At 53.7% G+C, this 22,800-nt stretch overlaps 6 protein-coding genes across 6 annotated transcripts; 3 read left to right on the top strand and 3 right to left on the bottom strand.

Moving 5' to 3' along the window:
- Positions 1 to 6,006: 6,006 nt before the first annotated feature.
- Positions 6,007 to 9,173, bottom strand: J4E92_001030 (uncharacterized protein; the record flags this gene model as incomplete). Its single annotated transcript, XM_051492444.1, has 13 exons — positions 6,007 to 6,429; positions 6,743 to 6,806; positions 6,856 to 6,890; positions 7,209 to 7,283; positions 7,340 to 7,367; positions 7,419 to 7,434; positions 7,515 to 7,534; positions 7,586 to 7,614; positions 7,669 to 7,727; positions 7,779 to 8,032; positions 8,082 to 8,804; positions 8,885 to 9,019; positions 9,073 to 9,173. The coding sequence occupies 13 exons, from the start codon at positions 9,171 to 9,173 to the stop codon at positions 6,007 to 6,009; spliced, it is 1,962 nt and encodes a 653-aa protein (XP_051357956.1).
- A 339-nt stretch (positions 9,174 to 9,512) lies between these two features.
- J4E92_001029 (uncharacterized protein) lies at positions 9,513 to 10,742 on the top strand (the record flags this gene model as incomplete). Its single annotated transcript, XM_051492443.1, has 3 exons — positions 9,513 to 9,944; positions 10,008 to 10,097; positions 10,143 to 10,742. The coding sequence occupies 3 exons, from the start codon at positions 9,513 to 9,515 to the stop codon at positions 10,740 to 10,742; spliced, it is 1,122 nt and encodes a 373-aa protein (XP_051357955.1).
- Positions 10,743 to 11,759: 1,017 nt separating this feature from the next.
- Positions 11,760 to 13,455, top strand: J4E92_001028 (uncharacterized protein; the record flags this gene model as incomplete). Its single annotated transcript, XM_051492442.1, has 3 exons — positions 11,760 to 11,792; positions 11,869 to 12,055; positions 12,104 to 13,455. 3 exons carry the CDS (start codon positions 11,760 to 11,762, stop codon positions 13,453 to 13,455), a joined length of 1,572 nt encoding a protein of 523 aa, XP_051357954.1.
- A 789-nt stretch (positions 13,456 to 14,244) lies between these two features.
- On the bottom strand, positions 14,245 to 14,888 carry J4E92_001027 (uncharacterized protein; the record flags this gene model as incomplete). The annotated part of the gene is made up of 2 exons (XM_051492441.1): positions 14,245 to 14,561; positions 14,615 to 14,888. The coding sequence occupies 2 exons, from the start codon at positions 14,886 to 14,888 to the stop codon at positions 14,245 to 14,247; spliced, it is 591 nt and encodes a 196-aa protein (XP_051357953.1).
- Positions 14,889 to 15,246: 358 nt separating this feature from the next.
- J4E92_001026 (uncharacterized protein) lies at positions 15,247 to 16,337 on the bottom strand (the record flags this gene model as incomplete). Its single annotated transcript, XM_051492440.1, has 2 exons — positions 15,247 to 16,159; positions 16,216 to 16,337. 2 exons carry the CDS (start codon positions 16,335 to 16,337, stop codon positions 15,247 to 15,249), a joined length of 1,035 nt encoding a protein of 344 aa, XP_051357952.1.
- A 550-nt stretch (positions 16,338 to 16,887) lies between these two features.
- On the top strand, positions 16,888 to 21,564 carry J4E92_001025 (uncharacterized protein; the record flags this gene model as incomplete). Its single annotated transcript, XM_051492439.1, has 1 exon — positions 16,888 to 21,564. The coding sequence occupies one exon, from the start codon at positions 16,888 to 16,890 to the stop codon at positions 21,562 to 21,564; it is 4,677 nt and encodes a 1,558-aa protein (XP_051357951.1).
- Positions 21,565 to 22,800: the final 1,236 nt, after the last annotated feature.

Below are 22,800 nucleotides of genomic sequence, written 5' to 3'. Positions count from 1 at the left end.
CACCGTTGTGAGATTGCAGAAAGGGGGCCGGGGGACGCGGACGATATGCATCTCTCATCATTTTTGTTTGACATTTGAGGCTCAACGACAAGGCTGCTTCTGCAATCGTCGCAAAGCACGGGGCTACAATATTGGATGGCATCCTGCCACAGTGCCGAAGCAAGGGAAAGGCCGTAGGTATGCCAAGCGTCCTAACTGTTTGAAGATGGACCCCGAACCCGGCGAGGCTGATTGTGAAGATGAACGGAGATGCCGCCAACATTATTCGCGGACATGCCTAGAGGATTTAGTCCGGCATCGTGAGGGTGATGGTATTCTTGAATCAAGCGCTTGGGGTGATACGGACCCTTCGAACACCGCTTCGCGTCGGACCAAGTTATACTTAGACTGCACATACCTCGATACCCCTACTGCGTCTAGTAAATGGCAAGTAAGCCTCAGAAAAGCGCTCAGCCTCACATTGAGGAGTTCTGTCCGGTGTTGAGCAGTTTGTGTTCCACGCGCCCAAGATGTGCGGACTAACTACGAACAGTACATATGTAGCTCGCCGCCTTCCTCTTCGATCGTGGATGGCCATCTGCCAAGTCACCAAAGTTACAGTAGGATCACAAGCGTACCTAGCTCCTGGTATTCGGTCTGGGTTTTGCATAACATTAGTGTCGCAATACAGTACCACATATAGTTCCAAGGTTCGGCTTGCATCTTGATTTGGTACGCTGTCCGTGCGTTCTTCGATGCCATTGGCTGGGGAAGAAGCATACCGTACCCGAACGTAGTAAACTGTCTTAGGAAATTCGTACGGTTGGTACATGTGCTTCAAAGAACCCTGATGAGCTTCTAGTGGATACCGGAAATATGTGGTATAATTCTCCGTTTCAATTCCCGAGCATGAAGACAGTACGCCGAGCTAACGAAAAAGATCGTGTGGTATAGGTGTGGTTTACCGATGTTCAGAGTGGGCCCTGTATTAAGTGGACAAGTCAATACTGAAGAGTGCAGTCCAAATTTTCTGACCTATGCAAAATACCATGTCTCCAAGGTGAGAACAGATTCCCCGTTGATAGCTCCACTGGTTCTGCAGGGTATTGTGTAGCTTCGGCACTCAGGGCCACTGCAAGAGTCAGGCTGGCGCTGTATGTGGGTGGGGACTGTCATAAGCCCTGAGCTGCTCCACTGCAGCCGGCGGATCGATTGAAGCCGTTAGCGCCATACCCCTGCTCGACGCGAGAACAGAATTTGCTGAGACCGAAGTGGAAGGGGGGGCCTAACCAGTTGTGACCTCATGCACTTTCCAAATGACGAGACGGGCCAGTACAGCAAAATTAGAGTAGAGAAAGAGAGCAAGATCATCCGAGTTCATCTTCTCATTTTCAAACTATGTCGTACCTTCACAGGAAGCGCATGTGCGGGCTGAAAGCACCCACCATTCGACGTTGTTTTTAGCTGCACTGCACACACCTCTAGCGAGGCGGCGTCTATCGCGGACTGTGGACGCGGCACCAGACATCGCTAGCAGGGGTTTTGCGGCTCGCGCGGGCAGCGGAAGCATCGCGGCAACTCCAGGTTTTTTAACGCCTTACCGATCGACTCGGAACCTAGAAGCGCCGTCTAGCGCTTTGAGGAACGCGATTCGCACAACATGGCGCCAGGAAATGTGCGTGCATGGCAACCGCGTGGTGTTGCGTCCAGTATGTATCCAGTGCCATGTGTGTGGTTTTCCAGTAACCTGTACCAAGGTTTGGAACGTCAGATTGCACGAACAGCATTCGGCTGTCTTCTATGTGGTATCGCAAGAAGCAGGGACACGGATGACTATGGATTTTGACGTCGCTGGGGTTTCTTTCACGGAGGCGGAATCTCTTCTTGCCACTAGGCTGCGAGATTGCACCGGCGTGATTGTCAGCCAGCCTAGCAGGTAATGTGTGTCATGAGCGTCAATGTCAACCCACGTTCCTCTTACCCATATACTGCGTGGACTTCTGGCATTGTCACAACGGAACGTCCAATAAGCTACATGGGTCGGTCAGTGCTCGGCCATGAAACGTTCCTTCGTAGGATTGTTTCGAGAACTTGGTCCCCGTGACCTTCTCCGTATGACCCATGTCAACCACGCATATTGGGTCTCGCTTTATGTTGTACAAACTTGCCAACCGATGCACCTTCCTTCCCGTAAAGTTGGTGCGGCTGGTCGCATGGTAGATTGCTGACTGCTTAGATTACACGTGGATCTTCCGGTCAGCTCACTGCAGGAACACGGCGGGTGCGCGGCACAATTGGTCGTTAATTATTGAGTTCAAGCGATAAATCCCGCGTTGCTGTGTGGGCTAAGCATGGTCGAGCACTGCGGTGGGCGAGACTCGATGCCGTGGTACAACAGGCTGGTACTCGTCAGTGACAACCCGTTGTTGGACCGCGCGGAAACAGGCTTGGACTTTCTCATGATGTTATTGGGTTGATGAGTTGACCAATGGAAGATAAAGCGATGCTCGTATAGGTATGCCGTCAATCCCCAGCAATACATGCAGACTGTATAGTCTATGTGGAGGTGATTGCAAAGATATGCCGATGTTGCAATGGCCCAAACTGCGACCCGACTGATGTGCATTGCAGCAGAATGTCTCAGTCGAGATGGCCCTGTCCGGCCCGGCACAGGTGACTTCTTCCTTGATTCCGCGGCATGGAGCATGGAGGCCGAGCGATGATGGCTAGCCATAATGGGGTGTGAAGGTCCCGTCCCGTCGCATATGAGGGTTGTCACTCGCATAGGACGAGCGTCACCTGAGTGGCGCCTGGGGCAGAACGTCTGTCGCACGATCCCTTCCTCTTTGATTAGATGTCGTCATGCACAGTTCGTCGTGTCGAGCAAGTCGCTGATCGCATCGCCTGTATCAGTGCGGAGGAGGGGAAGGATGTTAGGGGCCAAAACAACGTGCAGCTGCTGGCTGGCTCAGACCCAAAATCCCGGGTTAGGCAGCAAAGGTCGCCGTTATTGCGACGGGTCTGGGTTGAAGGGTAAGCGAAAAGAGACGCGTCGAAACGAGCACGGCCAGATTGGGGAGGTCGTTGGAGGATCGTGGTGGGAGAGAGCTTGGCGGCCGTGACGTGTGGGGCCTAGCGCGCTCGAGGGCTGCAACCAACGAGCCGACGTGGCTCGAGCCAGATAAGACAAGGCCACACGGCCAAACATTAAGCGCCCATCACAACGCTACGCGACTAGTCTCTGGAGTTCACGGACAGGGAGCAGAGACAAGTTCCGGGATTGATTTGCGATGTGGGTCGACAGCGATGCGTGACGTGGTGGAAACGCTCCAGCTCAGCATGAGCAGCATGCGTCCACTGACCTTGTTGCTATAGCTGCCCCAGAGTAGTTTTCGACTGAAATCACAGGTAACATAGCCCGCGAAAGAGCATGCTGCGTCTAATTAGTAGCATCGTGGGTCCGTCCGCAAGCTATCTCACCGTGCCACCTCCCCAGCGTATCGTTGGCCAGTCAGATGCGGCCTGCGTGAATTCGCTCACATCGAGGGCGCTTAACATGCACCATACCTGCAACACTTCACAAACAGCCCACATCCATGTAGACTTGATCTGACAAGGGTCGCGCTTCGTGGCTTGCGGTAGTGGTCCCCGGCGTATCCCCGCCTAAGGTGGGTCGTACGAAAAGACGTTGTGGACAGTGCCGGCTTATTGCAGCCAGTCTCCTTGGATCGATCTAGGTGGCGTCCTTCCAGCCTCCTAGACTGCTAGGGTACCATGCTAGAGGAGCTGGTCATGATTTGAGTTTTGTGCATTGAAGAGGTTTCATGGTGTAGTGTGAACGAGCGTGATCATATTCTCCTAGTAAACAAGAGGGGCCATTATGCGATGAAGCAGGGCAACCTTACCACGTAGCCACAGTTTTTCTATTGCTCTCACATTCTTTGGAGTGCACTAAAACGCCATTGTTACAAATTTCCACCCACGCAATGTAAAGAAAACCTTGAAACAAGACAGCGATACAATTTGCTACGGCCCGTAGTGGAATCTTCAACTGAACGAACTGCTTCCGACGTGTCTCCCCATGCTGGATGTATCAAGTGCTGGTACAGGACAGTCCTCGCTGATCGATGCAGAGTTGACCTATGCCGTCGATCAGAGTTTCGAACGCGTGAAAGCTGCGTCATCGGCATGCACTTGGGTGCGGCGACTGCATCCATCTTCCTCGTGTCTGAGAAGTTGTTAGCAAGATGAAATGAACACATAATTAGGTTACTACTGACCTGCTGAGCGTGTCTTTACGAGGAAAGGTTGCAGGGCACCTTGAACACTTCCAAGGTCTGTTGTCTGTGTGCACACTCTGGTCGTGGCGAGCCAAATCTGTCTTGCGCACAAAGTGTTTGTCGCACTGAGGGTGTGGGCAAACATTCGGCCTCTTTCGCTCAGCCGCATGTGTAAGCATGTGCTGGTTGAGGTTGTATTTCCTGGCAAAACCCCTGTCTTTGCAAATCAGGCAGTGGTAGGCAGCATTGGCGGGATCAGTGTGCCTGCGGTTGCGTGTTCGTTTTGCGACGGCAGTTCGAGGAGCTCGTGCAGCCCGAGCTTGTGCATTGGCAGTCCTGATCACTGTTGACGCCTGTACGGGGCTACGGTTGCTGTAGTTGTAAACCGGCGCCGAGTCGTATCCAGGCATAGCTGGTGATGGATACTCACTCTCGTAGGAGTACATGTGTGTGCTAAGCCGATCGGGAGCTACTGTGAGTGGTGGATGCCCTGATAAGGACTGACCACCCATAGTAACTGGCACTTCTGTGCCAAACTGGATGCGAGCTGCTGGGTTCCATGCCGGGCCCTCTAACTTGATGCTAGAGTAAGACTCCGGCTCTGAGCCATCGTGCGAATAAGCAGCAGACATCGCGCGTTGACTGTACACGTCTGGGGATGTAGGAGGTGTGTCCTGGGCGGAACTCCACGGTACTGGCGAATGGGGGACTGGGTGATCGAAAGCTCCTGACAGATAGGGATCTGCAGTGGCCTCTGCCGAGGTGCCGTTGGGATACTGAGCGCTAACCCAGCCTTCCGATTGTGGGGGAGACGATGGAGAGAGAGTGTTCGGCATTGAAGGGTGGACTGGATATAAACCAAGACCATGTGGGTAGCTGGGCCGCGGCTCTTGTTGTCTTGGTGAAGGATAGGGTGACTCAAGCAGGGAGCCTGGTTGAGATGTGTGTTGTTGGTAAGGCGAGTTGAAAGGTGGCGTGGGCTGGTCCGCGTACGAGTACATGATGAAAGGATCTCAAAGGGATGAACGTAGTCCACAAGTCTTTGAGGTCAAGTAGGTTGGCGAGGAATGAAGACAGGCAAAGATAGAAATGATGTGGTAGAAGCTGGATGAGGATGCCAACTGCAGGGCGTTCCGGGACGAGTTATATCTGTACGATGCAGTGCGTGACTAACTCCAAGATGGAATTGATTTGTATACTGCGCCAGTGCGTTCTCGGAGCCTACGTTAAACAGTGGGCTCTTGAGTGTTAGGCAGATTCTGAAATTATGCTAGACAGGGCAGCATGAACAGAAAGCTCGAGCCGCCTACGCGGCAGGCGCCTGTTAGCTTCATGGGGCTATGAAAGAGTGGCAGGGGGGCGATGGATGCAGCTCGAGACCGGGGTATGTGCAAGTGAACCAGACAGCCGGGTAGCTAGGCCTTAGCGGGCCGAACACAGGCATCCTTGCGCCGACCGGACTTTGAGGCGCAAGAGGAGAGGGCGGTTGTACCCTTGCTCGATGTGCATCCCCATGAAACTGGCCAGTCTGGCAAAGGATGTCCCGTCTGTATCTGACGTTGATCGTTCATTCATGTGTCACCCCAATGCCGTTACCAAAGTGAGACACCAACACCTCAACTCCATACGCGCTTGTTTGAGTAGCTCTTGGGATAGACAGATAAGATCAACTTGAATTTTAACCGGATTTGCAGTGCTCATCCTTAGCAAAATGTACCTATATGTCCGCGGCTGCAAGCGCCGGCCATCAAGCGACCGATGTGCTCGCTTCGCGCTGCTGCTGGAGCTGCGACACCATCGCAGTAAGTTCTTCAACTTGCGTTGAAAGCTTAAGGACTAGTGCCTTCAATGGAGCATCGGTTTCTGTAGACCCTGCTCGTGCCTGGGGCTTCTGGGGCTTCCTCGCAAATGAGTTTGGTGCTTCCGCCATCAATAGGCGTGGAGAGTTGACCGGCAACCGAAGAGCCTTTTTTGGTGGGGTTGGTGTCTGTGGTCCGCTGAAAGATGTCGCTTTCACATCGAGATTACGGGTATCGGTCAGCTGCTCGTAAGCCCAGATTGCAAATACAAGAGGTAGATGCGTGGCCTTGAGCAAGACGATCCGGACGCTCCTGAGTCGCTCGGAGGGGATGACGAGCCGCAACGGTCGAATGACTAGCGGAATGAGATTCTGGAAGCCGGTCAGCCTTGCAAAGTTGAGCACGGCTGTGGATACCACTGCGTTGTGGGTTCGCAGGGATTCACAGCGGCCTTGAGTCGAGAGAGCCTGAGCGCCAGAACAAGGCTTGTCAGTGACGTGACAACGGCAGAGCATCCGCCGACGATGCTTCCTTCACGAGCCGGCCACGAAGCTTTGACTGGTTGGTTCTGAGCGCGTCTTCCACGATGGCCATAGAGGCTGTGTCGATTGGGCGTTGAACGACCCGGCGCTTAATGCCCGCTTTTAACCTCCCCATAATAATAGCACTGAACAACATACTTACCAGTGGAGGCAGAAAGTATGTCAATCGATTTGAGCTGGATGCTTCGAGCACGTATACGGAATAGCTGCATCGTCAGTGCCTGAAGAAAGTTGCCTTGGATCATGCCGACGTACATGAACAAATATTCATCTCGCGCATGATCGAGAACCTGTCCACCGTCAATATCGATCCTTTGGAAAGTAATATAACCAGAGATGATAAGCTATAGCCGGTTGTTCATGGGGTCAGGGCAGTCAGTGCCTGCGAGAAATCTCCTGTTGCAGTCCCAATCGGGCTGTATCACACCCCCGTAAGACCAACCGGAAAAAGTCAAGTGCTAACCCCAATGCGAATGCACTCTGGGGAGACTGCAATGGAGATGAGGCGGTCCAGTCGGGCGTTAACCGTTGTTTTGCGCTTGGCATGCACAGACATGCATGCGACTTGAGGTTGCAAAGCAGTGAGGACCAATGGAAAAACCCATTACCTTACTCAACGAGTTGCTCAAAAGCGATATGAGGCTTGTAATCAACAATATGTTTGTCAAAGTGACGAAAACAAGCTAGTGTGTGATCAGCAGACCGCGATGCGATGCATTCCAAATAGTCAGACTCGTACCATCACAGGAGGTCCGAAGAACGGCGAGCTATGCAGGCATTAGCAAGCCATTGGCACTGTTGATCGGAGGAGTGCATACATCTCTTCGGCGACATCTGCAGGCAGCTGTCGTCAGTACTGGTGGACAAGAATCGGTGTATGCCTTCGCTTGGCCGTTGCCTGAGGCTTGACTCACCGAAACCTAGGTAGCTAGAGCTGAGAAGGCATTAGCTGGTATAGCAACAGTGGCGTGATGTTAACCATTACCCGAAGAAGACCTTGATCAGGATCCAACTCTACGTTGCACGAGTCAGCAGTTGGCACGTCGGTGACCCCGATAGACAACTTGCCATCTGCTTCGCATTGAATCTACTATCTCTAGCCAGCAGTACGAAAGTAGTTAGAAACCCTTTATATCGGTGAGCATTGGCTGCAGCTACTAAAGCGTCGGACGCCTTACCCAGGTACAGGATGACTACCAGTGACAGGAATTTGATGAAATCCTTGGTCATTTCTTTGAGACACGGAATAAGGGTGCCAAAATATCGATTGAGACTCAAGAGAGAGAAGATACGCGGCACGAGGAAGAGAGCCTCTAGTCCGAGTACGTCATAGGCAAGATCGATGGTGGTAGCGTTGGCTGTAGTCAGACCAACAATCCTCATAATGCAGAAGACAAAGCCCACGACGACGATACTGATGTCCCAGGTCCACCTAAAGACGTTAGCCTCCATCAAAATGGCGATGAGAAACGCATGCCTACCAAAAGTCCGAGGCATAGAACGAGCTTTGCCCTGCGTCTAACCAATCCGAAAATTCATCGTACGCGAAGCTGGCAATCCACACGTAGAGCAGTATCTCGGGAATGGTTACTCGGGCGTTGTTTCGCTGCACTAGAACTGCGTAGTACAGCCCTAAGAATGCCGCAAAAAAGAGTGTCTCGAAAATCTTCAAGTACAACGGAACGCGTAGCCTGGAGAAGGGATCGGCCTGCTTTCGGTTGTACTTTTTGGGCTTCTTCTCTGAGTGTAGACTGAGGGTCTCCCAGAATACGATGTCGCCTTTCCACAAGCCATTTATGATTTTCTGGACTGGTCTCTGGGACAGGAACTTCTTCGCACCAGATACAGTCGCAAGCTCCAATGCACTGAGATTCTCGCATTGTGACATCAGCGATCCGAAGCGAGATCTGGGAGAGTCGCCGTGGCCGAAGTAATCGGTGTTGGATACGGGAAGCAAAGGCGACCGCTCGTCGGCATGTGTGGTGTCGCGTTCGTTCTCGCCCGAGTGGTAGCCGTTCGGTGGGTTGGAGGTGGTCGGCGTCGTTGCCGGCGGGAGTTCTACTAGCAGAGACTCGATGATGTCGGCTTCTTTCAAGTTCGTCAAGAATTGCCAGGCTACGAATTCGCATGCGTAGCCTCGCGCTTCGTTCACACCAGGCTCGTCGCTGGCTTCCTCCAAGGCAGAGAAATGTCCCTTCAGGGCCCTTCAATATGGTCAGCGCTCTCCACTCCGGCATGCAACCATCTGGCATTGATAAAAGCGACCTGGGTTGCCTCGACGTACAGTAGAGCGGATACGAGGGCAGGGTGGTCGACTTGGGTAGACAGGTATGCGATGAGAGGCTGGACTGCCCGGCCCTCCTGCGATCGACGCAAATCTTCGAAGGTATGTGGCAGCTTGATCTTATGCTCAAAGAACCTACTCTCGGGTTAGGCTACTGGACAATTGCGCATTCACATGCATCGACTGACTGGCACAGCTTGTCCACCAGGTCTCCGAAGCACTCGTTGCCGGCTATCTCTGGCACGCCTGTCTCGTCTGCAGGCCATCTCGGTGTGGACGGTATCGACATGGTGGGTTCTTATGATAGCTTGCGATTGCCCTCTGCCACTTCCTCCTGTCTTCGCAACATTGAAAGATTCGCGACGCGTTAGGCGCATGGACCTCGGGACCCGCGTCGTCATGGCTCTCTTGGCAGCCACCATCTGTCTCCGCGACTGCAACCTTGGACTTCGCTGCAGCATACAGCATGCTCTGAAGCTTTCGTGTGCACGACATGCGAATTTGATCACACATCCTTTCGCTTGTACTAACTCACATGTGAACCGCCGTCTCAGGCAACATGGCGCACGATGCTAATTTCGTCGGCAATCGTCTACGGCTGAGCGCCTTTCTTTCGTGTGTGAGAGGGATGCCAGACCGTCCGTCACGATTCAGACCGCCTATCCAAGATCTGGACGTGGTAGATTCCGCTGGCCCGTTCTCCGGATTACATCGCGACGTGTCAATCAGGGAACCGGGCAGGGAGCCAGCAATCTTGCCCTCAGGATCATCTGCCGAGGCAGAAGTCATCGGAACCAACTTGTGTGAGGAAGCTGCAGCTACCGACAAGCCGCTGGATACCAACATCGAAGAAGATCGATCTGTCTTGGTTGGTCTCGCGAATGCGCCATCTGTTTACGAGATCCCACGTTCATCACCACCAGACCTCCGTCTAGCCTCTGTTAGCGGCGGCACACAAGGACTTCGCAACGGGCTTTCGAGCACTCGGAAACGGCGTCTACCAGTACATGAGCTCGCTTTGCTGCGGACTACTACACTGGATGGACTACCCCTACCGGGTGTAAGGAGCTTCTACGGGTTTCATCGTCGGTAGCTTGCGGCCAGCTAACGCTGTTGACTTTAGGATGTTACTCTCGACGTTGCTGCTCCCATTGCGGTCGTGGACCCTATCGAAGATAGCCAAATACGTCTTACAAATACGTTGCACATCTCCGTATGTCAACGATAGTCAACGCTGACACTGCTGACCTTCACGCAGACTTCAGGCGGCGTCATCATCACGAAGAGTAGGCTGATACCGAAGACAACACAACCGCCAGATTCTGTCGGCCGTCCCAAGACCGAACCAATGGCAATGCGCACAGAGCCCCTGGAGAGACCCACGCAACTACCTGCTAACATGCAGCGATATTGTCCAAACCTTCGAGATGCTTTTGACGGGTTTGTTGGTTCCGAGCTAAAGCTCGTTCCCAAGAAAAGTGTCAACCGCCAAAGGATCGCCAATCCGACCAAGAGACAGAAGCCCGGTATCAAGCGCGAACTAGTTCTACGAGCTGGGTCACCACCTTTATTGGCGGGTTGGGCTACGACTACCGCAAATGCTTTAGTTGTCGGCAAAACACCTATGATCGTTGGTGCGAACACTTCGTCAAGACTTGAAAACGCCCAAACTCACGTAGGACTCGGACAACTGACATTGACGAGATGCCAGAACGTTCTACAGGCCGGCACAGATGATGGACATGCCCCTGAACTGGGCGATGAGACACTATACGAGGAAGCTCACGAAGAAGATCGTGACAACGATGTTACTGCTGAGACTGGTCACTACCAGCTCAACCGAGTACCCACATCTTGAGACAAGATTAGCCGATTTTGATGTACAACACACCTGGACGGTCAAAGCGAGACGGAGAGTAATGGCAATACTGCCAGCCCTTATTGACGACGTCGACGGTTCATGTTACGCAGATTAAGACGGCGGGGGACCCTGGAGATCAGCAATGGGGTTGGAGAGTACAGAGTGATATGTACTGGGACAGCGAGCACCTCCTGGGTATTCGGTAGACTCAGCTCTTGCATGCCTGACAGCGTTCGATGACAGACGTCAGGCCTCCAAAGCTGCGAAGACTTCAAAGTGCGAGCCGGGAACGTTGTGGAATAGACCACCAGAGGCAGTGTCAGCTATAGCATACAGTCCGGGCATTCGTGGGGCTTCTTGAAACGCCTCGGTTCCTAAGTAGTAGCAATGTTCATGAATGCGGACCATGGTGCACGGCATACGTTCGCAGTCTCGATGAATACCTGAGCAAGAGATGGACGGGATGAATGAAATACGTTTTAAGTCGCAAGCCGTTGGGTACGTCGCAACATTGGCCTGATCGGGCTGTTCCGCAGCTGAGGTGTGACGTCGTTTTATTCGAGCATGTAAGCCAGCTACCGACGTCTGTGTGAGATCGATGACTCTGGCACTGCAGATTGGGTTCATCGAACATTGACATTCGATGTACAGGGCTCCCGTGGTCAGAACGTGGTATTAGTTCCTGACGTTGTTCTAGCGGCAGTCCCGAAATAGCGATCGGTGTCTCGGTTTCGCGATTCAGACACTAACATCAAACACCACACTACTGTTTGGACGCATGGACAAAACATAGCACAAGTGTTCTGCAGGCGTGTTGACACAAGTGGAGTGATGATTGGAATGGTGCGGCGCAACATATATGGTGGGCTTGCGCCTCGCTGCGCGAAGCTCCCCGTATCGCTTCGACGTCCTGGTACTCCGACTATTGACTAGTCTCGACTCTCATCACCACGCATCGCCTATCGCCGGCGCAAATCAGGTCTGAAAAGTCGAATAAGCGCAACTAGCGATACCATGGCATCACAAGGCGGCATACCACCTTCTGTGGTAAGTATACCCCACCCACAGGCTTATCTGATGGGTCTGGAACTTGGAGAGAGACAAAGTCGCTGACGTTGAAAAGGCATCACAAGCGCCACCATATGCTCCTATGACATGGCCTCTGGGTGGTCCTCCAGTGAAACGCATCGACATTCCTGCCCAAACTGTCTTTATGTTCTTCTTCATGGTCGGAGCAGCAGTACACATGAAGATATTCCAAAAGAACAGAGCACGAGGTCACAAGTTCTTACCAAACCTCTTCATCTTCCGTATGTATAGCCACATTCTGGCTGACATGGATGCTAACTATTCCGAAGTCTTCTGCATGGAACGCATATTGACATCAATCTTGCGACTCGCATCGGTCTCGAATCCAACCAACATTCCACTTGCGATTGCTGCACAGATCTTCATCGCAGCAGGTGTTCTTATACTATTCGTCATCAATTTGGTTTTCGCGATGCGCCTAGTAAGGTCGACACATCCGTCGGTGGGTTGGCATCCTGCGTTTGGCATCGTGTTCAAAGCTATTTACGCGTTGATCGGCTTGACACTTATCGCTGTCATTACAGCTACAGTTCAGAGCTTTTATACTCTCAACGTAGGAACTCGAGCGACGGACCGCGGCTTCCAGCAGTACGGCGCGACCTTCCTGGCCATCGTCGCTACACTACCTTTGCCGATGACGATGCTCACGCTTCTCATTCCCTATTCGCCGCTCGATCATTTCGGTATGGGCCGTCTTCGTACAAAAGTCATAGTCCTGATGATTAGCACCACACTCCTCTCTATTGGCGCATGGTATCGCTGTGGTGTTGCTTTCCAGACACCAGTCCCGAGATCACAACCTCTACCAGGCTATCTTGGCAAGGCACCATTCTACATTTTCAACTTCCTCGTGGAGATCCAGACGGTACTCATGTACGCCATACTTCGCGTAGACCTCCGCTGGCACATCCCCAATGGCGCAAAGGGACCTGGCAGCTACGCTAGATCACAGATGGGCGATGTGGAAATGCAAGACTCGCGACCTACTTCCTCGGATAGCGTACAAGATGACAGCAAGTCGACCAGATCTTTCAGTGAAGACGAAGAAAAAGAGTTGGAGAACGAGAAAGTCGAGGAGCTCCCTGCCCCCAGGATTATAGAGATAGATCTCGGAAACTCTTCGCGCAGCTCCCTGGCGCCGCCAGACATGGACCTGAACAGGAACTCGGCCCGCAGCTCTCTGGCAGTACCAAAGACGGCAGATAGATCAGCGCGCAGCTCCATCATCTCCCAACGCCTATCCTCATTCATCAGCAAGTCCACCAGCACACTAGCTACCTTTGCGACCGCGGAGCAAAAGCAGCGATGGCGGGAGAGCGAGGAGGCAAGAATCGTCCGAAGACTGGGAGGGCCATGGCAGCAACTCCCTAGCCCGGTTGAATCAACCTTCAGCATGAGCAAGAGCCCGACGAGGAGCGTTTTCAGCCGTACGACAGGAGGGGATGGACCGGAGGCGCCTGAACCAGCACACCACCAACGAAGCGATAGCGGTGCGCCTAGTATACCCGACGTCGTCGGAGAGGGCGGATGGACACCGAGAATTGACTGGGAATTCCGCAGCCCGAGACGTTTCCTCAGTTTGAAGAAGAGAAGTATGATAGGTTTGCAGCTTCCGAAGTGAGCGTCAGGCATTGGACCGGATTGATGCGATGTTTTTACAGCGAAGGCGTTTGTGGGGATGGGAAAGGTACTAATACACTGCTGGGCGGCAAAAGCTTTTTCTGGTGTTCATCATACCCATCTGCTTTTGCGCATATATTGGAAGTTTATACAAGCTTTATGACCTTTTGCTTTTTTCATGTAGCATGTACAATAGCAGTCATTGCATTCTTTCTATCGATACATGAACAGTTCCCGTGCGCCACATCGTTCACATTACGTCCATCTCCATCCTACCCACAGACTCATCGCCATACATCGTCACTTCATCCTTACATCAACAGCAACATCTCACGCGGTAGACCCTGACCCAGACTCACGAATAAATTTAGTGTGACGGCTCCCCTCCCAGCAACCCGGTCCCTGTACCTGAATCCCCAATCCAAAACAAATCAATAGTGCGAAACGAACATGAAGTTGCCTCAGGGAACGTTGGGTCTGCTGTCACCCGTTTCGAGGCGTGAACTAGGGGCCGCGCTAGTATGTTAGCTCAGGTATGTGGAGCGTTTTATGGGTTGTTGAACGTCGTTTGCATCGTTGTGTGTTTTGTCTCGGGGTCTGGAGGCCTAAGGACGCAAGAGCTTGAAGGGTTCTTTGGAATCTTAGTGCATCGCGCAGTCGTGGTTGGCCATGCCAATGAGAAAAGTGTCATAAGATTGCAGGTACTCATCCAGCCGTCATTACTTGAACGCCCTGTGCCTTCACCTTCGCCTTCGCTCGCTCGCCACCCATCGCAATCCAACATAGTGGCCTACATAGGAATCCGCCTCATCTCATCCAAACTCCAATACTTCCTCATGTTCTCGGCTTCCAACTGCTTGACCTCATCATCCAGATGCTGCCATAAAACTTCGCCAAACGAATCGAAGATCTCCTTCAACTCGCCCAAACGCAACTCTCGCTCCCCACCCTCGCACTCTTCCAGGTACTTTTCTAGCTTATCAAGACCCTTGTGGATCTGCTTGTGCTGGGTGAGAAGCTCGAGTTCCTTCTTGAAGGCGGGCATCTTCTTGGCCAAGACGGGGAAGATGTGCTGCTCTTCTATTGTGTGATGCACTGTGAGGTGGTCTATATGATGATAGTTAGTTAGATAATATTTGTTGCCTGGGTTGCAAACTAACGGCAGAATTGCTGGCCCATGCTAATGAACTGGCGGATGGACATGTTCTTGGGCCTCTTCTGTGCTTCACACGCTCCGTATAGAACTTTCCACGTCGCCCTGAAGTTATCGTGGAAATAGTTCATGTGTTCCGCCATTCTGTTATACTGACGAAACTCGGATGCGGAGAGTTTGGGTAGAGGCTTTTCCTCGTTCGTCGCAGGGGTAGAGTTTGGGTCATTGACTACAGGAGGGGCTGGGGCAGTAGGACCGTCATCTCCTGAGATGGTTGCCATGTTTGCGGGGCGTGTGGATTGTTGCAGTCTGGGGCTGACCGTAGAATACTGCCTTCCAAACGATGTCAGAGCAAGTCGAGGTGGGGCTCTGAGAATGGATGCGATAGATTGAACACGCTTCATACGCTGGAGAGGAAAACAACAATGTCACTCGAAGACGATGTGAAGATATAGTTTGGGGTATCTATGTTTTGCGTGGCACAGCCTTGCATGCTTGGAGAGTGATTACCCATCTAGCCACTGGCGGCTTGTGAAATTTGCATTAGCAAGCGGCCGGCAGTTGCACTTCCCGATCCCGGTAAGACGCGTTGATAACGCGCCGAATCACGTGACTGCGCTATCACCAACGCGACCATGCTCACTTCTTTCTCGTTTTGGCAAACTTCTCGTGCCACTTGCGCGCTGACGGCTTCATGGCTGCCACTGAGCTGTCTCCACCTGCAGTTGTGGCGGCCTTGCTCTTCGCCCTTATCGTTGTATCGGATGGGAAGTCGTAGATACCTTCGATGGCACCGAGCTGCGCGTCTTTGCGCCATACTTCGGGCAGGCGGTCCTCCCACGTGTCGGTGAAGTCGGCGATGAGGAAGTCTGCGCCGCGTTTGGCTTCCAGCAGTGTCCTGCCAGTAAATGCGACAGTCTTTTCCCGATCCAGACACGACCACGGTCCGTTCTTGTCGTTGTCTGCTGTGGATAGGTATGCCAGTATGGCCTCTACAAGGCCTGGCGGATGCCCTTCTTCAGCTGCGGCTTTGGTGATGTCGTTGGTCAAGAACTGCGCTTGTAGTTTGATGCCCTCGGCCAGTGCAGCGGCGTTGATGGACCTCCATACTTGTGAGAGGGCGTTCGGCGAAGGCTGGTATGATCCTCCGTCCGCCTCGAATGCCATCAGCTCGTCCCATCCGACCTGGCATTCCCCATCCGACAATGGCATATCGCCGAACATGCTCGCCTTGCTCCTGCCATTGCTAGTCGCGTCGACGTCTCCTGCAACAATGTCGTATACCGGTAGTGCCTCTTTCAGGAGGGCGGTGGCAGACGCGGTGGATGCATGGGCTTCGAGCGTCGCGGTGCACAGCGCAATGGCGCGCGTGGCAGGGGTGGGTATGTCGTTGCCATGGGCTTCGAGCGCGGGCTGGGCTATGTAGAGCGAGTTGGAGGTTTGGACCTGGCGCAGCTGGAAGGTTTTGTTCGGCGTACAAAGTACTGCATATGCAGGCTTCGCGTTGGACGCGCCAGAAGCGGTGGACTGGACTTGGGATTTGATGGAGAGCCTAGCGCGTATGATGAGAAGGGTATCCGCATGGAAACGACAGGTCAGCGCACCTACAGCGGCGGGTTGGGCGCGTCTATCAGCTCAACAATCTCGGGGGGCAGCTCGAGCAGGCGGAAGTGCTGCTGCTGGTGGGCAATGGAGAAGGGCACACCGCCTTCATCTTGCTGCGTGGCCATGTCTTGACTCAACGCACACACAAGGTCCAATTTACGCTGCTGACAGTCTCAAAGTCTGTTGTACCTCATCTCATCGCGGCAGCTGCTATGACGACGGTGCTTTTTTGTTTGTGGACACTGCGGGGTGCGGCGATGTGCAGCTAGCAGAGCGACGGATCGGACGATACGCTGCAAGGGCATCATTTGCAGGCCAAAAATACTTGTCACTGCGGCCGCTTGCTGGGAACCCCATGCTCGGGCGTGTCGCACCTGTGGCACCTTGGTTATTCGCGCTGCAGCTGCCCACCCGCGCTTGGTCGCAGCCGCATGACCGCTTTCTTGGTTCGGGCTTCAACAAGATCCATGGGATTTGTTGTTGTTTAGTCCCGGGACGCGCCTCCACTGTCCCTTCTCTACCCCAATGGCTTCCTAGCACCACCGACTCGGACGACAACAACACCGCCTGCCCCTCTGCCGCTGCCCCCAGCCATGCACCCACCGTCCTAATTGCCTCTTCACTGTCTGACTGCTGCCCGCCGTCGCCGTCACTCGTTTCCGCGCAATTGGCACCATGGTCGTCATCAACCCCGAGCCCGCGGCCCTGTCCGCTGAGGACCTGTCGCTCTTCTACACGACCGACGAGCTGCTCTCCAATTCCCCCGTGCTCATCTTCTACGGTCCGACGGCCACTTCCACCCAGGCGACACATTCGCGCATCCAGGCCCACGTCTTCACCCCGGCCGGCTTCCAGAACTTCGCCCGCCTGATTATCTCGCCCACAGCCACATACTACAATGCCGTCACATGTCTGCCGCGCGAGGAGCAGGGCGACGAGATATGTCGCGGTCTCGCCTTCAGCCTGTACAAGTACTTCCTCGAGCTGCCCGCGGAGATCAAGAGCGCTTGGGAGAGGCGGTATGATTCCTCCGCCAACCTGCCCATGGCCCCCAGGCTGTTCTCCGAGGCGCATGCCGCCATTGTCGCTGCCAGGATGATCAAGGTCGAGAACGTCGCAGATGTCATAATAGATGTGCGCCATGCTTTGGGCGAGCAGACGCTTTCCTGGATAGATCTGGATGTAGTCCTGCCCCAGGGCAGTGTCACGAAGCTGGAATCGCGCGAGTCCGGCCAGTTCGAAGACCTCGAAGAAGACCTCATCGAAAAGCGATACGGACAGTACGCGCCCGTCGTCAGGCTGTTCGGAGACGGCGCCTTCCTCCCGACCTCGAAACTCCGCCGCGCACCCTCCAAACCGACCGCCCTTAACCGATCACAATCCTTCTCGAGGAAACAAAAAGAGACTCTCCGACGGGAGATGTGTGAGCTGTTGGACACGGAAGAGAACTATGTCTACAAACTGGACGAGCTGGTACACACGGTAGCGGTCGAATTCCGTGAGAAGGCCAAGCAGAAGTCGAGCTCGAGCTCCAGCCCTACCGAACAAGCACTGAGAGGCTTGTTTCCTCCCAGTCTGGACAAGATTCTAGAGGTTAATTCGCAGTTCTTGGACGCTCTACGTGTAATTCTGGAAGAGTCGGAGAACGGAGCCATTGAGGACATTGAGACAGCAGCAGACGATGTTTACATCGCGCCCTTGCGTGGACAGAAGGACGCACCAGATGTCACTGGAGCGGCCGCCGTCGCCAGGGCTTTTGTTGAGTGGCTTCCACAATTTGCAGATTGCTACACCGACTACATGGCGGCCCACGGCGACTTCTCGCAGCTGCTGAAGCATTTCACAAAAGACACAGCCTCCAGTTTCTCCAAGCGAGTCTACGAGACGGGCGAGCAGCGACTCACATCTATGCTCATCGAGCCTGTTCAGCGCCTGCCACGATACAACCTGTACATCGACAACATCATCAAGCAACTGCCCCTCAGGCATCCGGCTATCAAGATTTTCCTCAAGGCAAGGGACATGATCTCGGATATCTGCACAAGAGAAGGTCCCACGGCGCAGCAGATCAGAGTGTTCGATCGCTTGCGCAAAATGGTGACTTCGTGGCCTTCGGGATTCAATCCTAAAGGACGAATGATCTCAGCCATTGATTGCGTAGAGCTGTCCCCACCATATCACGGGGAGTTATCTGGACCTGCTACGGTGTCCGGTATCATGGTACTCTTCACGGACTTCTTGGTGCTTCTTCAAAAGTCGGAGGATGGTTCCATCAATGCGCGTGGCTTGCTCGCCGAGCTCGACAACCCCAAATTCGCCGACTCATTTGATGGAACTACGGAGCTCATGTTTCATCAGTACTTGAGCCTCAGTGACGTATTTCTCAGTGAGCACTCAGAAGGATCTATACTCCAAATGATATCCCCGGTACCGCTCGCCAGTCAGCCCGGACGACCGAGGAGTCGAGAACGCCAGAAGCTTGGCATTCGCATGTTCTATCTGCAGGGCTCTTATGAGGGTAAAGGCCACAAGGTTACCGAAGAGCTCACCAAAGCTCGTGTCGAAGGCCGATTCCCGGAGGCGGAGCGAGAGGGCGGCAAATGGGACGTTCGAAATTTGCCAGGCGATCTCAGTTTCTTCTCATCTATAGCGGAAGAGGCAGCTGGCCAGCAGGTAGAAGGTCGACGCGAGCCTGCGAGAGTACAGATTCTTGTCGAAGGGTCTAAGTTCACCAGGCCCATTCAAGTCGGTGACAGCGGCGTCGAGCTTACTGTTACCATCACCATACTCGGCGACGGACTCTTTCTGCTGGAGTCAAATGGGGCCCATGGATACACGGCACGCGACAAATTGACCGACCAAGAGTTCCGGCCCGTTCTCACAAAGCGCCTGGCTAATTACTTCCAATTGCGGAACAGCGTTAAGAACCACACACTGGCCGAGGCGTATCTGACGCGAAACCAACAGATACTGAAGTCGCTCGCTCTGGAGATGTACGAGGCAGAACCACAGACGGGTAGTAAGAGCCGTCCACACTCTCCAGTGAAGATGCTGTCTAGTTTCTTTGGTGGCAGTGTGAGCAGTATTGGCCGTGAAGGAGGAGGCTCTCGTAGACTCCAACGCAATGCGCATACCATGGGAGAGGTACCGCGCATGGCACCTCCGGTTCAACTTGGGCCGAATCGTACGTACAGCCATGACGGGGAGATGTCGCGCCCTACCTCTTCCAGCACGACTAAGAGCGCCACCTTCAACGGCCCAAGCGATCCCTTCTCAAAGCTCGAAGATACCTTGGCAAATCTGACTCTGGCACTGCACGCACGCAAAGGGAACATAGTCGGACGCTCTGTCAGGGCGAGAGCTGTCGCCGATGAACTCGTTGTCAACGAACTCTACAATACGCTTTTGGAGAACCCTGCCAATCTTGAACTCGCTGGTCAATCATCTGTGGATGTACTTTTCGCAGTGTTTGAGAAGTTTTTGAGTGTCGCTTGGAAAGAGCGAATGGGTCCTGTGCTGTCGCATGCCACATTGGTCTCATTACAGATGCGATCAGATAGCATGCCACCTGATGAGTTCGAGGAGTTCTTCAAATACACTTTCGACCAGTTTGCCCCTCCAAACCAACGAGCGTTCCGCGCTGTCATCAATCTGCTAGCCGAACTGCTCGATGGCACCAGCAACGATGGCGATCGAGGTATTCTCACAGCAGCCTTTGCTGAGATGTTAGTGCCCGCCGGTAACGCAAACGACTTCATCTCCCTTATGGACCGCTTGGTGCAAGATATTGACGCCCTGTTTCCAGCCGAGACACCTGGGTTCAGTACTCCAAACTATGGCTCTATGGACTCCAAGAGTCGCTACGCAGCTGCCGGCTCGCTCAACTCCAACACCTCACTACGGAGACGTTTTGGCTTTGGTACCTTGACACGCGAGAACAGCAAGTCAGAGAATGAGTCCAAGGTAGGCTCACTCTGGCGCTCATTGAGCAAGAACAGCCATGGCACAGACCTTCAGTCGCCCAGCATGGGGAAGGCTGGTCCCGGGCACCTTGGTCGCTCCAACTCCATAGACGCTGCTGCTCGCTTATCGCCAAAGCGACCGTCCTCTCGCGACCGTCCGACTGTTCTCGGCGCGTTTACGTTTGAGAACGCGAATTCAAACTCGAACTCGAACTCGAACGCTAACGCTAACGGTCGGTCGTTCGTGGGCAATCTTGGGACAATTGGAGAGGTACCTCCCACTACTGGGCCTCCCCGCAAGAAGCGCCGCTCTTCTTTGAGCGATCTCAAGACATTGCAGGATGCTGACGATGTACCCGAGTGGTCCCCGCAGACTCCTCGCAAGGTCGATCCTGCATTGCGCCACGAAACACGCCAGATTAGCGAGTCCCCGCTGGCCCCTTCAGCTGCTACAATGGCTTTACATAAACACACTTCGTCGATACCGACGCCTACCCGACTAGGTTCACCGCTGCGGGTGGAAAGGACAGACAGGAAGGAGAACTCCCCTGCAGTCGGCTTGGATCGTCCAGCACACATCAGGGGAAAGTCGGTCACGATGAAGCCAGACGTCGATGATGAAGTCACCATCAAGTCAAACAGCCCTACGAAGAAGCGAAGCGAGACTGTTTCAGGCATTCCCAATCCTCTGAACCTCCCGAACAGCTCAGCCATTCCCAATCTACGACCAACTACGAGTGCTGGTCTGCATGAACGAACGGGATCCGGCAACGCTGTCAAACTGCCACCCTCGACTCCACGATCTCCGACCAAAGCCAGCACTCCTTTGACTGGGAGCCCTCCCAAGAAGCTGAGGATGCAATCACCTCAAAAGCTGCGCGAGCGACTGCAAACTCAGCAACACGATATCGACACAGCTTCGCAAGCTTTGCAGAATGAACTGAGTGCCATCGGTCAAGAGCTGAATGCTAGAAGCACGCCGCGTCTGACAACCCAGAGCTCCGCTCCATCGTTGATAACGAATGGGACAGCTGCAAGGACGGCTGAAGCGCGTGTGGCTGCTCTAGAGAAGCTCAGAGCTACACTGGAAACCCTCTCTGCACGTACTTCGGGAATCTCAAACGACGTAACAACTTCACTACAAGTATCGGAGGCTCGATGCAAGCACCTAGATCAGTTGTACCGCAACGTAAACGCGGAGAACGAGGCACTGTATGTGAAATTCAACGAAGAGCTGGAGAGGGTGACAAGCAGCGCTCGCAAGGGAAAGGCTAACGAAGAGGTGGAACGTCGGTTGAAGACGAGCGAAGAGGAGCTGGCCCGCCTGCGAAAAGAGAACGCTAGACTGAAGAGGGAGAATGCTGGGTTGAAGGCGCAAATCAGAGAGTGAGTAGTCGTCAAGACTGCTCAATCGCCCTGATGTGTGTCAGATGGGGGCGCGATGTTGACGAACCTGTAGTCTGCTCAGCGTAATTAATATCGCGGCTGTAAGGTTCGCCCTGCTTCTGGACAGTTTTGCTACGGTGGTTCTGGCATGGGTACAGTACGTAACCACACGTGCTTGCGTTGCGGTCGCTTTTCTGACCATATTCCCTGTACTTCTTTTTGTCGAACTCGGGCTGATGGCCCTCGAGCTTTCAGGTTGGAGTGTGGGCGCGAGGGACTGCGTTATGATAACATGACATGGCGTTAGCGAAGCCACCTTTAGAGCAATATACCATCTGCTTTTTCCTTTGCTAAACGTGCTTTCCTCGATGCTGACCTCAGGTGACTTTGACAAGGCAGCAGGGGTGGCTAGAATTCGTGTCGCATGCTAGAGAATGTTATCAAGGTAGGAGCATACATTGCCCTAGCAACTGCTTACTTATTAAGATATGATGGTGTGGATGCAGCAACATTGAAACCTTAGAAATGTGACACGAATGCTGGTTACCTCTGGTGAAGGGTCCAACCTGTCTCAGGGTGCAGACGTGGTGACGGTGGCAGAAGAAGGCCAATGGGTTCCCCAGTCGCGCAGCCTCGCCAAGTGGGATTGCAGCCTCAACCCCGCTAGTTTATGCATGTGTTGGCAGGGCTTTGCAGATACACGGCCGGGGCAGTTATGCCGCGGTTATGCAGCTTGGTTGCCTGGTCTGGCCTCTAAGGGAAGGTGCAAAGGTGTCGGTATGCTGTTGCGCTGTGTAGCTCAGGGCGGAATGGACAACTGGGAGTGTTTCATGGCGTGTGTAGTAGAGCTATTAATGGAGATTGATGTGCTGCCTGGGTGCGCTAGAAACAAAGTCAACGTTTCGCGCTCGATCGGGAGGGTTTCCGCTAAGGCGGAACTGGACGTGTCGGACGACGATCACTGACCGGGCTCGTCGAGCTGGGGATTAGTCTTCGTCATCAGCGGCTTCGATAAAGGCGCAGGGCAATCGCTTGCGTGCATGGCAATTCGCGCAAGCTAAGAGACCTCATCCCAGAGCCGGCCGCCAACCTGCCCAGACGTGTCTATCCTGCATCGTCACTGCTTCTCCACCCCGGCCGGAAACCGGATCCGTGGACCGCGCTCACCCAAACCAGCGACGAAACGTCGGCGCTCCACCGCGATTGACCCTTTCTCTACCACCCTTTGGAAGCCTCCACG

This window comes from Alternaria infectoria (genome assembly GCF_024043175.1).
Source record: "Alternaria infectoria strain BMP 0036 chromosome Unknown scaffold_1, whole genome shotgun sequence".
Taxonomy (NCBI): Eukaryota; Fungi; Ascomycota; class Dothideomycetes; order Pleosporales; family Pleosporaceae; genus Alternaria; species Alternaria infectoria.
This window is presented reverse-complemented; position numbering and strand designations above follow the sequence as displayed.